The 15,208-nt window shown below is 36.6% G+C and overlaps 1 protein-coding gene across 1 annotated transcript in view; it reads left to right on the forward strand.

Annotated features, from left to right (window-relative positions):
- The window catches only part of col21a1 (collagen, type XXI, alpha 1), a 107,571-nt gene extending 101,064 nt beyond the window's left edge, over nt 1-6,507 (forward strand). Inside the window, exons 28-29 of the mRNA XM_065249434.2 lie at nt 3,987-4,064; nt 5,105-6,507. Of these exons, the coding sequence (XP_065105506.2) occupies nt 3,987-4,064; nt 5,105-5,292 (266 nt within the window). The 3' untranslated portion in view covers nt 5,293-6,507. The remainder of the gene's footprint in view (nt 1-3,986; nt 4,065-5,104) is intronic.
- The last annotated feature ends 8,701 nt before the right edge of the window (nt 6,508-15,208 follow it).

A 15,208-nucleotide genomic window follows, 5' to 3' on the forward strand; every position in this document is an offset into this window, starting at 1 on the left:
GTTCATTTGTGTGTATACTCCGTGGGGTACTAATCCTCCACGTTTTCCTTAGCAGAGCCTGCTCTGCATCTCTCTGCATACTATGTTTTGTTCAGAGACTTCTTATGAGCAACCTATCGGTTGTTTCATATTTATGTCATCCATTCAACCTTCTTAGGGGATGGCTTCTGCAGTGTTCTAGCTCCGCTCAGTTTAGACGCTTCCCCAGTTCGCTGCTTCACTATCGTGGGTTAAGGAACAGGTAGTGACCGGCCTTCTGCATTTCGCCTTAGGTTCCGCCCCTTATGTGGAGGGCGGAGGGCTTTTGCAGGCACTGGAAGGGTTCAGTTGCAGTGGCGTTTTGGTAGGGATTCCCAATTCGTCGGTCACGACGTGATGTCGTAGTGACCGACTGAAAGGGAACGTCTCGGTTACGTATGTAACCCTCGTTCCCTGAAGGAAGGGAACGGAGACGTCACGTCCCGTCGCCACAGTTTGCTGTTCCATTGCTGTTTTCAGGCCGGGCACTGTTGCTCGGCTTCTCAGCAATAATATAGCTAATTTGGTATTGTGCACCTGCGGCTTATATACGCACCTGGCGGGGCGGCGCCGGCATTATGCAAATACCTGCATGCCAAGTTCATTGGCATTTTTATAGTTTCTCGAAGTAGATAGGTCACCCGCGGAGCGGTTACCAATTCGTCGGTCACGACGTGACGTCTCCGTTCCCTTCCTTCAGGGAACAAGGGTTACATACGTAACCGAGACGTTTTCTGCATAAAATTATCCTACATAATGTAAAGATCATTCTGTGAAATGTAAGCTCGATATTTTTTATATTGACTGAGTAACAGTGGAGGATTCAGGCATGGGTGGACATGGACAGCCGCTCAGGGCGGCATTTGGCATAGGGCCTGCAAAAAAGCTTAATGCGCAGACAGGGATTTTTACCACTGATTTCATGAGTGTTTGTTTACCCTCGGCATATGCTGTGTCGCGTCGGTGGATTCGTTATGTGAAATGATACACATAAGATGTAACGTTAGCTCATTCGACGCTACTCCTATTTCAACTAGCATGTAGCAGACAACTACAGTACAAGAACAATGTCAATATTCCTGAATAACAGTACAACAATAATTATTCCACAAAGAAAGAATAATCACTGTTAAGTGTCCAGAAGAATTTTTGCCAACTGTGCGTCTGTCTTGACACCTCTCTGTTCCTTCATTGCTCTCCAGCGTTGAAATGTTTCTCCAAGAACGACTGTGGTTAGATTGCGTAAACGATTGGATGATGTTTTTAAGGCCCTACTTTGTGCACAGATGACGTATATTTAGGGCCCGAGCACCGAGGAGCAGGCCAGAATGGCCTGCACCGAATGGTGCGAAGCCCTATTGTTTTTGCTCGAATGTATAATTTTTTTTTTTTTGATATCTCGAACGGTTCTGCCATGGCGAGGCGACAAAGTTGTGGCGAAATCAGAGAAACAGGAAGTGTCTAATATCTAAGGCAAAAAATGTCTTATTGTAATGACACGCGGGGGGTTTGTTCGTCTGAAGATTTCGATCGCATCGATGTGCCTATTGTGACTACCGGGTATAGCGCCACCACCAGGCGCCAGGAAGTGTGTCAGTCACAAAGCTGGATTTTTTTGACAGTTCCATGCAATGTTCTTTTAAATACTCCTTCTAGGATTTTCATGAGATTGACACCAGAAGTGGTCAACATGATGCTGAGACATTGTAGATGATAAATTGCGAAGGGATTTTTGATATCTCGAACGCTGTTCCCATGGCAACGCATCAAACTTTACTTTCATTTTAAAGGCATATTTAAGCCTTTCTGTTGCATGCAGTTAACTTTTAAATACTCCTCCTACGATTTTCATGCGATTGACATGAGAAGTGGTTAACATGATGCCGAGACATTGTAGATGATAAATTGCGAAGGGATTTTTGATATCTCAAACGCTGTTCCCATGGCAACCTGTCAAACTTTACTTTCATTTTTAAGGCATATTTAAACCTTACAGCTGCATGCGGTAAACTTTTAAATACTCCTCCTGAGGAAATAATGTGATTGACTCCAGAAGTGGTCAACATGATGCTGAGACATTGTAGATGATAAATTGCGAAGGGATTTTTGATATCTCGAACGCTGTTCCCATGGCAACGCGTCAAACTTTATTTTAATTTTAGGCATGTTAAAGGCTCTTGGCGTGCTTAGATGAACTTTAAATTTGGCACACACATCAGAATTCTCGCCTGTTAAGTGTTGACAAAAAGGTCAGACATAGGCGTGTCTCTAGTGGCTCACTAGCGCCCCCGCTTGTCTAAAATGTGGGGTTTCTTTTACCTACAGTCCCCAAATGGGTCAGTAACAACATTAAATAGCCCACTGATATTTACCCACTTGATGCCCTTGCCCACCGTGCATCGTTTTCTTGGAGGCACCGTGTAGCGGTAAAAAAACGTGCGAGGGCCCGCCATTGCTGCTTGCAGCTATATTAATATTATTACTTTCAGTGCACCTAATAAATAGTCTTTTATCAGTTAGTAAAGACAGTTTCAAGTAATATTGCAAAAATGTATAAAACAAAACATCCTCTTTAGCACCTTTAAGCCAATGTAAGCTGACTCCCTAGGGGTTAAAAAAACTCCTAGGAGAAAAAAAATTCTTAGGAGGGAAAGTATGGAGAAAAAACTCTTGAAAGAGAGCCATACAGTACATAGCTGATTCTATAGAGCAGTGTTCCCCAAATCACAGAGTTTAGGTCCAACCCTAATCAAATTAACCCACCAATGATTTTTTAGTGATCATGAAGACCTTGATAAGCTTGCTCAAGTGTGTTTGATCAGGGTTGGAGCTAAACTCTGCAGTGCTCCGGCCCTCCAAGGTAAGATTTGGGGAACCCTGCTATAGAGGATATATTATAAATGAGATACGATATTATACAATTGTTTGGGAATTAAAACATTATATATATACAGTACTGTGCAAAAAAATCTTAGGCCACCATCACCAGCTTTGTTGTCCACTAGAGCAACTTGTATAGATTTCTAGCCTAAGGTGCACATGTTAGAAAATATTCTAATATATACAATTTTATATAAGTATAATATGCATAATATGAAATATGCATTTTATTTATCAAAATTGTACTAGACTGTAATCATTGCACATACAAGCCCTTAACAAGAAAGCCTCAGTGGCCATGTTATTATAGGAATTTACTCAATTCCTGTGCAGATTACTTATGAAGATGTAGCTGATTCATCAAAAAAGTTAGAAAAATTGAAAACAAACTTTGATGCTCCTCATCTTATCATTAGATTACGAGACTTCACAGAAAGACCCCCAAATGTCAAACATTATAACTAAAACATTAGATCCTTCCAGTTTCTTTAAACAATGTGAAGAATTTGCTTCACTTTGGACATCTAGTGAGCAGCTGCTTGTGTTTGGTGTAAACATATGTATGTATTATTCATTTTGGGGGAATAAGTGTACAGTAAAAATATTTTTCAATAAAACAAGAAATTATAAACTTTAAAGAAACTATAAAGAAGTCCCAATTGAGATCTGCCACAAGAGCTGAATAAATGTAAAAGTAAAGTCTGAAATATCTTTTGACTGTGAGACAGATGCACTGTACATTTGCTTAATACTACAACATAAAAGGTGAAAAGTTGGATAAACTTTCACCTAAAGTGAAACTAAAGTGACATTTTAGTGAAGTTGAAAAAAATTACATTTCAAGTGTTACCAAGTTTTTAAGTTAATTCAATTGATCACTTTTCCTGTGTATATGTAGTAATCTACACTAGTCAACATTTGAAGTGGATCAAAATCCTTCCTAAAAATTGTCTTAAAACCAATACCCAATACTCGTTCTTGTCTTAGGACAACTTTGATAAACATTTTTTATCCACTTCGAATGTTGACTAGTATAGAATAATATATTGAATTAAACAAGTGCACAAAATACCATTTTCTGTTTTAAGGTGATCCAGGAGAGAAAGGCGAAAAAGGAAGACAAGGAAGGGCAGAAATTGGAGATCCAGGTCTCCCAGGTTCACCAGGTAAAGAATCTTTACTTATAAATGATTTACGATTTTTGTCAGATATAATAATTAGGAGTATTACACATTTATTTCACATTTTAGTTCATCATGTGAGAAATGAATAATAGCACTTTGGTCTATGTATACACGAGCAGCAGGTTTGCTGTCTTTGTTCACAACCTTTATGCAAACCTGCATGAAAATGCAAATCAATCCATGCTAAAATGTCTTTTGCTTGTTTTAGCTTGTTTTAAATTTAAGGATGATTTTAGATAACAAAGCGCAGGTATTTCACAAGATTTAGCAAATTTTATCACGTTACTTGCAATAATAACAATGTAAGTAGGAGAAGTCATACACTTTGAACAATGCTGGGTCAGCATTGGGTCAAAAAAGGATCAGCCCAGCTGCTGGGTTAAACTAACGCAGAAAATGTTTATATTTGACCCAACAGTGGGTTAAAACAACACAGTATTTTGGCTTGGAACAACCATGCACTCTTAAAAAAATTTTGTATACTGGTAAGTGGTTATTAAAAGCACCTTTAATATCTTTCATAAAAGGTTTTTTAGGGTGAAATAAAGGTTCTTCAGAAAATGTATAAAAGAAATTCATGTTTAAAGTACCTTTAACTAAATGATTCTTTAAGGAATCAAAACCGGTTCTTCTATGGCATCGCTCTGAAGCCTCATTTAAGTTGCATTTTTTGTGCCGCCACAAACTGCATGTCTTGAAAAAAAATTGGTATGCTGTTCCTGATTCTCAACCTTTGGATGTTTTTCATCGCTAAAAGGGAGTTTGGGAACTTATAGCAGAGAACATATGACAACATGTTTGCTCGAGCACAAACTAGCACTGAGGTAAAGCTAATCTAATTTATAGCGATGATGCTGTTAGTGCCGATTATCTCAGACCAATAAGTGATCTACAGTGTTTTTACGTCACGTTTTGGTATCAGCTCGGGTCGCTTGGAACCCTGACCGCATAACTGTAAATGTAAGTGTAGTAATCTGTCTATCTTTTCAGTAAAATATAATTTTTTCATTTTTTCTTTCCAGGTCCTATCGGCCCAACAGGGGTCGGCAAACCGGGTCACCCGGGTAAGCCAGGCCCACCTGGACATAATGGGGCAGAGGGAAAGAGAGGATACCCCGGCGAGCCGGGTCAACCGGGAGTGTGCCATCCATCGATGTGCTACAGCGCGATGTTACGAAGAGATCCATTCAGTAAAGGGCCAAACTATTGAAACAGCTTGAATATGGTGCTGCTCAGACAGTGAAAGTAACTCTCAGGATAATCATGTTTTTCAGAAGTGTCTCCCACTCGTGGACACATGAAGTACCTCTTCAATTGTAAATAATATGATGTTGCCTACATTAACACCAGCGACGGTCCGTGTCTTACGTCAGCCCTTGTTTTTCTGTGTCATAAGATGAAATGTACCATGATTTCTCCGTGCTGTTTGTCATGAAAAGTAAAAACACACGAAAAGCATCCACTGTAAGAAGCTTTTCAGCACTGGCAGTGGAAATTCTGCCTAGACCTCGGCTTATATCTTCACTCTCTAGCTCCCCCATGTGGCTCTTAACCATCGCCAGTGATCTCATTTTATTTATAATAGCAGATTTGTTGTTTGTTTTGTGATTGTGGCTTTTGTCAGCCTTCACTTTTGCATTGTTGATGTAAACTGCAAGGCTCCATAGGCTTGAGCTATTTTGTGTGTGATGTTTTTGACTGCAGTGCTCTTTCTTATATCTACAGTATTGTTATTTCTAATGTCTCTCAGTGTTATCATTATGACCACTATCACCTTTCTGACCAATGAATTTACATAATCTTTCTAGTTGTCTTTCTAGGGCTTTGAATAAATTGAATACATTTTAGGATATGGAATTGCCAGCTGCCTATAAGTTGAAATATGCAAATGAATGATAAGAATTGTGAAGACTTGCCCTAAATCGTCTTTTCCAGGCACTTCCAATTACAATGTCAAAGTACCTTGTTATTTTCACTCAAATTTTGGAAAAAAAATTATTAGATGGCCTTTGGTTATAAATAATAAACATGTGCTGGGTTGTTTCCCTCCCTGATTGGGTAACAACAACTCGGCATATGCTTATTTATATCCCAGCTTCTTCTTTCTAATAATGTTTTTTTCCCCGAAATTTATGTTCTGTCCAATATTCACCCAGCCTTGGATTAAAGTGTAACTTTTATATAGATATTTCACTATTAGAAATGCTAAATTGAATGCACTTTTTATCAATAAATGATCAAAACAGACACATAGGAACATTCTTTTGTTTTTTGAGTAATAAAAGGTGTGTCATACAATGCAATAATAATTACTTTGGGGTTGTTATTTATACGAACTGTTGTAGCAGTTACAGCAATTCCAGCCATTTTTTTTAATGTGATTGAATGACTTTTGATAATAGTAATTAAAACCTTTATTACATTTTGTTGGTTCATTATTTTCCATTATGCATTATATGGGGACATATTTGAGTGACAATTATATTTCTAGTAATGTCCTTATAAAAGATCTATAATAATGAGACATTTCTGGGCAAAATAACCCTTTAAATTCATAATTTAAAGACCCCCCCCCATGAATTAATTTCTTTCACAAGTGAAACATCCTGATATTCGTTATTTTTTAATTATTTTCACAATCATATACAGTCATGGCCAAAAGTCTTGACACCCTTGGTAAATATGAGCAAAGAAAGCTGTAAAAAAGTATCTACAATGCTGCTTCTTTTTAGCTTTAATTTAAAAATATCACAAAAGTATGATGTTTCATTGAGGGAAAACAATTGAAAGCGGGGGAAAATGCATTATGAAATAAATGTTTTTCTCTAATACACAATTGTTGGCACCCCTTTATTTAATCATCTTTGCTTCCTCCATTTGCAAGGATAACAGTTCAGAGTCTTCTCTTATAATGTCTGATGAGGTTGAAGAATTAATCTTAGATTATTCCTCTATACAGAATTTCTCCAGACCCTTCATATATTGCTGCTCTCTCTTCTTCAGTCATTTTCTGTATGGTTCATGGCTGTGTTGATTTTGATTTGACGTCTTAAAAAAAGATTGAATCACGACCCATTGTAGGATTTCAGTCAGGTTTTGACTGTTCTACCAGCTGGTATTATGACGAAATGCATCCTAATAAGATGTTCGGGACCTCTGTTACAAAATCAGGTTCAAAACCCTTAAGGTCTGGTGGTATATCATCTGTAGACATAGAGTACTTTTTAATCCCTGTGTGCACCAAAGCCATTTTGTGTTCCTGCTGCCAAAAAACTCTTTTATGTTTCATATGTTTTGTCTGGCTCTCTCTCAGGGTTTTTTTTTCTCCCTAAGACTTTACTCACTGGGTTTTTCTCCTAGTTCTTTTTCAACCCCTACACTTTTAAAACAAATGTCTTAAAAAAACAAATCCCTGTTATTTTTAGAACAACACACTTTGTGTTGTTTTAACACATCTTATATTGTCCCTTTTATTTATTTGAAGACAGAATCAACATGAAATGGCACATAATGTGATAAAATAACAAAAAATTTGTTAAATGGGATAACACAAACCAATGTGTTAAAATTAACACACCCTTTCTTAGATTGTAGGGAGGCAGCTAATATTGGATTAACTTAGATCCAGAGGTGTAAAAAGTACTCAAAAATTTTACTCAAGTGAAAGTACAAGTACTGAGTGTAAATTTTACTCAATTAAAAGTAAAAGTATCTGGCCAGAATTATACTTGAGTAAAAGTAAAAAAGTACCACATTAAAATTGTACTTGAGTATTAAAAAAGTAAAAGTAACTGGAAGAAGGAAAACGAGAGATTCATGTTTAAGCTTTCTCTAAAAACATGAAGTGAATGAACCACATACAAGGTTTTATCCTTTACAACTGTTTGTATTTAATTGTATTTCATTATCAAACTATAAGACTACTACATAATTTCCAACATGATCTCACAAAGTTCCGTGGTATAGTCACAGAATTTTTTGCTCATTTATCCGTGTCATTGTCACGGATCTCCGCATTTTTCCGTGGCTGTACCCAGTGGTGTCAAAAGTATTCATATTCATTACTCAAGTAGAAGTATAGATACTAGGGTTAAAAAATACTTTTGTAGAAGTTGAAGTATCAACTCAAGCTTTTTACTCAAGTAAAAGTGAAAAAGTACTGGTTTCAAAACTACTTAAAGTATAAAAGTAAAAGTAATGTAAGGAAAAAAATTCATTACGGAAAAAAGCCTAGGCCGCGCCACAGGGGCCTTTTGTGCACTACCCTATCTCCTCTAAAACATGTTTCTACAGGCCATAATAACTATAGTGTTATATTAAAAATGTTAATGTTAAAAAATTTGGGATGCACTAGGGCCAGGGGCCAACATCAGTCCTGGAGTGCCGATGTCCTACAGATTTTAGCTCCAACCCTTATAAAACCTTGGCTACCTATAGTTTCAGGTGACTTTATAGACCTTTATTAGTTTGTTCAGGTCTGCTTGATTAGACCTGGAGCTAAACACTGCAGGACATCGGCACTCCATGTTGCCTACCCCTGCACTAGACTATCTGTTTCAACCACATACGGTACATGCCCATTAAATAATGAACGCATTTTAGTACAATGCAAACAAATACATTAAAGCAGTGGTTCTCAAACTGGGGACCGCGAGATGGTGCCAGGTGCCCCAGTTTTATAATATTTTATGAAATACATTACTTTATTATAAATTCTGTGTAACTAAACCTCAGAAAAATAAGGCTACTAAACAAAAGCAATACATTGTATAATTTAATATGTTTTATTTAATTTGTAAGTTTTAGAATGTTTATGTCATACATTTTCTTTGGGGGGTCGTGAAGGAATCCACTGTACACAAGGGAGGCGCGAAAAAAAAAAAGGTTTGATAACCACTGCATTAAAGAACCACATATGTGTACTACTGAGCATTAACATGTGCTCCATAGAGAGGAAGATATGATGACTAGTTGCCTATAAATATTGTAATGGTGCAAAAAGTCAAACTTCAGAGCAGGGCCGCTGCTGGCAAAACTTCTACAGTGGTGCCCTCTTTAGTTAAAAAACAACAAAATCTCACACAACTATAGTATGTGTGAGAATAGAAATATGCTATTGTTATCATTTATAATTTTATTTTGACAGCAACACAAACTACAATTATACCAATATGCAATTATATATTATAGCCTATATTCCTGTATCTGTACTTGTGTAGCTAATGGACTTTAGTATACTTTACTTTAGTCAGTATAAATCCAAGCAATTAAGGAGAATTACTAAATGTCTTTCTTGTAAGTAAATTCAAAAAGTCAGGTTTAAGGAAACAGCTGATGTCTATTAACAAAAGCAAAGGTTGGTAGGTATGGTTATGTGTTTGACTGATTTAACACTCAAGCATTCAGCTAAGTAGGTTTTGTTAATGCAAATAAAATTTAGGGTAGTTATAAGCATATACAAAACAACAGATGTCTTTAGCATAGATATCTTCAGACATGGGGACTTGGTGACTTGGACTCGAGTCGACTCGAGTCGCTATTTTTGTGACTTGTGACTTGACTTGACAAAAAATAAAATACTTGAGACTCGACTCGGACTTGAAAGTTAAAGACTCGGGACTTGACTTGACTTGAGACACGATGACTTGAATGACTTGAGTGTTAATCACATCATGTTTTCAGTTTAAATATAAAATATATAAATTATTTAAAAAAATAAAGTCGACCCAGCTGGAGCGCAGGCTGAGAATGGCGTTGTCATGACTGAATCACGACACTATCATTCGTCATGCCCTCTCGTACCTTACGCACACCACGCCCACTTTGATCAGATATCAACATGTCAGCCGGAGGGGTACGGAGGGTAATCGCTTTTGGCTTCAACAAGATTGCAAAAGACGAACAGTGCTTTGCAAGACATGCAACATTAAAATCACAAGCAGCCAGAAGGCAACCTCCAATTTTGGTCGTCATTTAAAGAGCCATTATGCCCAGTAAGTGCTTGTCAATTTGTTAATATCTGGTTAGTTGGTAGTTAGCTAATGTAATAATCAGTGTTGGGAGTAACGCATTACAAAATATAATATATTACAGTAATATATTAGTTTTTGCTGTAACGCAGTAATATAACGCATTACTAATAAAATTTTGGTAATATTTTACTCGTTACAGTCTTAGTAACGAGCGCGTTACAACAATGCATTTCAAAAATAGACGTGTTATTTTAATTTTTTTATTTTTGACCAATGCGCGTGACCAGCATCCACACAGGAAAAAGCTGCGGGTAAAATAGTAATGGCTGCGTCCCAAACAGCATACTTCCATACTATATAGTAGGCGAAAAGCCCTACTTCTCGTACTCTTTGCCTACTATATAGTATGGAAGTAGGCGGTTTGGGACGCAGCGTATGTCTGTTTCCAGGTGCTGTATGCAGCATGTTCATTTTTACTTTAATTTTGTATTTGACGCGTTTCTTAAAGAGCCGAATCTGGGAAGTCCGCGGCTGTATAAGCATTGACTAAAGTGGTCGCAATCAGGTCCGGTAGCGCCGCACACGCAAAATTCTGCGAATGAGAGCAAAAAGCAACAGAACGTTTCTATCGGTCTCCTGTGCTGCTTGAACCTCAGAAGTAAAGAGACTTTTAAAAATCGTGCCAGTAAAATCCATTTCACCACACCAGCAATGACAAGATAAGCTAACGTTGCTATGGTTACAGTCCATATGCATAATAGATTGCTAGGCTATTCCTATGCTATCTACAGTTTTATTACAAACAGCAACCTAAACTACAACATAACAGTAATGTAGACTTAAACATGGTTATTTAAATAGTATATTTAAACATCACTGTTTAAAGTTTTTACCAGCCTTTGTATGGGAGCCTATATGCAATGTTTGGCAAAAAGCAGTGTTCCTCTGTTTGTCTATGTTTTATATGTTAGTCTACATGTAATCCTTATATTGTACTGAAATGAGCTGTTTTCCTTGAGGCCTGATCCACCAATAGCACTTTTTGATAAGTTGTGTCAACCCAGTGCATGCCAGGTTTGTGCTGTGAATCTGAATTAAAAGTGAATTAAAGAATAGAAATGAAAAGAGGTTGCGTGTCTTGCCATGTTATTAGTCTATAGTTTGCATTACAGTGGGCTCTAGCTTTATTGTGTTTGGTATGTCTACCATAATTTATCAGACTTTTACCAGATCATTTGTCTATGTTTATGACTCTGACAGTCATTGTTACTGTTTTTTTGCCATAAGTCTTAACTGTGCCTATTCAAAGCTCGAGGGCCAACACATAACTTCTAGATTTATAAGCATCAATACACTGCATTTTAACATTTTATAATGCCTAGTCATACTTCTGTTATTTTGATGAAAGTAACTCAAAAGTAACGCAAAAGTAGTGTAACTCATTACAGTTCAGAGTCAGTAATATTTGAATGTAACTAATTACTTTCAAATGACAGTAATTTGTAATATATAATGTATTACACTTTGGAAGTAACTTGCCCAACACTGGTAATAATAGCTAATGTAGCCCTGTGTAACGTAGCATACTGTGTTGGGGACAAATGTGGGCAAAATAATTTTGATTTATTTTTTTAAATACTTATTTTTGAATAATTCTTTTTCAAGTTTGCCACCTGAACACACACACAGAGAAAAATTACTTGATTCTACAATGTTAGGGGCGGTTCACATGTCGCGTCTTTTGTGCGCTCAAGTTCGTTATTTCAAATTTAGGCGCGCGAACGGAAGAGGTGCGACGCCTCGTTTTTTCTGGGCACATGTTTGAGAGAGAGAGAGAGAAAGAGAGAGAGAGAGAGAGAGAGAGAGAGAGAGAGAGAGAGAGAGAGAGAGAGAGAGAGAGAGAGAGGGTAGAAATGTAACAAAGTTTAACGTTGTACGTGAACTTTGTTTGAGAGAGAGGGAGGTGTTCAGAGAGGGGTCTGTTGGATGTTAAGCTGTTATTTGTTTTATTTGTTAAATAATTTATGAAGTTACAATTTTGTTTGATTCCAAGATGTATTTTACTGAACATGAGTATTTACAATGCAAATCCAAATTATTGTAATTTACTGATAGTTACTTACTGTATATCTTGTCACTTTATTAAGATCAGATTCTGCAGGTAAAATTACAATAATAAGGTGACTTGACTTGGACTTGACTTGACCTACTACAGAACTTGACTTGACTTGACTTGACATAGCCTGTGACTCGACTTGACTTGACTTGCCCAAGAAAAAAAATACTTGGGACTTACTTGAGACTTGAAGGTTCAGACTTGAGACTTACTTGAGACTTGCACATGTGTGACTTGGTCCCATCTCTGGATATCTTTGCCATGCTTCAAAACGCAACGCAGCACAATGTCATTTAAGTTGAACAACTGAAGTTATATGATATAAATTGGTATTGTTACACTATTTAAATCACACAGATGAGTTGGTGTCAGCAGACAGCTATATATTTACACAGGCTTGTGAATGTGAACTGACCTGAAAGTGATGCGCGAGTTTTATTTCGTACTTTTCCATTTGAAGACAGAATGCCGCGTTCTGTTACTGTACAAACGGATGTCGGATGATATCAAAGCATCGCGAGAGCAAACTGCTCCGCATGCTTTCTAATCGCTCTCGCGGTTCTTTTATGTTTCTCTGTGCAGCAGCATCGAACAAACTTTTGATCATCTGCAGTCAGCTGGGGGGCGGGGATTGCGTACAAACCAATAGGGTGTCGGAATGGTGTATGTTTATACTTCTCATCCAACCACAATCGTATTCATCTGGATGATGCAATTTATCAAGATAGGTTTTTTTAACGATGACAAGCCGGAATGAAAAAAGCAAACAAGCCGAAATAATAGAAGTAACGAGGCGATTTTTAAAATGTAAGGAGTAGAAAGTACAGATAATTGCGTGAAAATGTAAGGAGTAGAAGTAAAAAGTCGTCTGAAAAATAATTACTCCAGTAAAGTATAGATACCCAAAATAGCTACTTAAGTAAGGTAACGAAGTATTTGTACTTCGTTACTTGACACCTCTGGCTGTACCACGGACTTTCTTTTACGTGTCAGTTTTACGTATTGATTACTCAATTGTTTTTCCTATTTTTAAACCATTTTCGCGTGGGTTTGGGGTTAGATTGGGGTTAGATTTGGGCTTTGGGTTAGGATGTCACTTTAACTATTGGTTTATACTATTTTTTCCATACTTTTAAACAATTGTCGCCTGACGTTAGGGTTAGGAGTTGGGTTTGGATGTCATTTTATGTTACAGAAAGTCGTTCTAACCCCAAACCCACGGGAAAATGGTAAGAAAATAACAGATCGGATCTGAACAGTTGTGGAACACAATGTGGACAGTGAGTCTGTCAAATTAGATATGCACCAAAATTTGGACTGACAGTGTGAACAAGGTATTAGTCTTGATAGAGAGGCTGCAAACAGCAGGAAACGTGTCACACTTCATGTGTTGTTGGTATCAAAGAAGCAAAAAATCTTCATCATTAGATGAAATGTTTTCCAATTCCTCAGTATGGTCCAAAGGCTCCAGAATAAATAACATTTCAATTAAACTGACCATCAGCGCAATTCAATTGGTTTGACAGAGCAAGCAAAAATAGATCTCTAAAATAGAAGTACTTTTTGACTGTAAATAAAATTGTAAGGAGTAAAAAGTACTATTTTCTTTAAAAAATGTAATTAAGTAAAAGTAAAAGTACTGATTTTTAATTGTACTCAAGTAAAGTAAAAATCCCCCAAAATAATACTTAAGTACAGTAATCAAGTAAAAGTTCTCAAGTACATTATTACTACGCTTGCTAGTGTGGGTTAATCTTAGCCGCTTTACTCTGCTTCTTATGTTGTCCAACAATTGTTCTGTTTTCTCCTGCTTTTTAATGTAAAGCTGCTTTGAGAAAATTAAACATATGTGAAAAGCACTATATAAATAAAATGTATTTGAATAGAATTAAATTGAATATGGCCACAGAACCCAGTCCTGTTCAAAGTTCCAGTTTGGCAAATTAATATACTGGTGTTTGTTTTTGCATGAGAGCACAAGATTTGCGGGCTGAAGGTGCTGGCTTCCTTTACAATTTTTTAAGCTTTCTGAACCCAAAATTAGCTGATTTTTGAAGTTCTTCATCTGTGATCCTTGAAGTCTTTGTCCACTCAATTTATTCTCCTTGTTAAGCATTAAGATGAAATAGACACACATCATTTTTTAGGCAGATTTGCAACATCTCCAGTCAGTTAAAACAAGTTCATTATTTTCTTGATTGTGGAAATAGATGTTTTTATGGTTGAACTATTTCCTTAAAGCCAATCGTTTGCCGCACATCAGAACTAGTCTTTGGTTTTATCAACTGTGATGACTGATTATAAGGGGCTTGGGGTTTGTGTTGCATAATATTTTTTCTCTTGTGAAACAGGAAGCCATGACTGGACAACATCATGTTTCTAGTCATATGGTTTGCTAAGAAAATGTTAATATCAGTGTTAATATACTTCAGAGATATTTTACTCATAAAAAATTCTAGGGGTGCCAATAATTTTGTCCAGCGTGTATTAGATAAAAACATATATTTCATAATGTAATTTTCCCCTCACTTTTTTACTCTTTTACTTCAATTAATTTTTTTAATTAAAGCTTAAAAGAAGAAACATTGTAGAATTTTTATAGCTTTCTTTGCACATATTTACCAAGGGTGTCAACACTTTTGGCCATGACTGTATATAAAAAATAAATATTAGTTGATTTTTACAGGTTAAAATATTCAGATCAAGAGTTTATGTTCATCATTTAACATTGTTTTTTTTTATATGTTTTATTATTATGTCCTATAAGGTAACATCCCCCCAAAATCAACTCCATGAAGGCAAATATTTTCCTATAATGGAAAAAAATGTGGGTGGCTTATGCCTTTGAATGAAAAAGATCTATGCTATACACTCTCTGTTTTTAAGACAAGGTGGTCACTAAGGCCTAGTCACTGATTAAGATGTTGAGTGGTGAAAGATTTTTCAACCTTCAAAAAATCAATTTAACCCTTAAACAGTCAAGAGTGGAAAACGATGAGCAAAAAATCATTTCATGACATTTTATGTATCATCTGGAC

This window comes from Paramisgurnus dabryanus, chromosome 20 (assembly GCF_030506205.2).
Source record: "Paramisgurnus dabryanus chromosome 20, PD_genome_1.1, whole genome shotgun sequence".
Classification (NCBI taxonomy): domain Eukaryota; kingdom Metazoa; phylum Chordata; class Actinopteri; order Cypriniformes; family Cobitidae; genus Paramisgurnus; species Paramisgurnus dabryanus.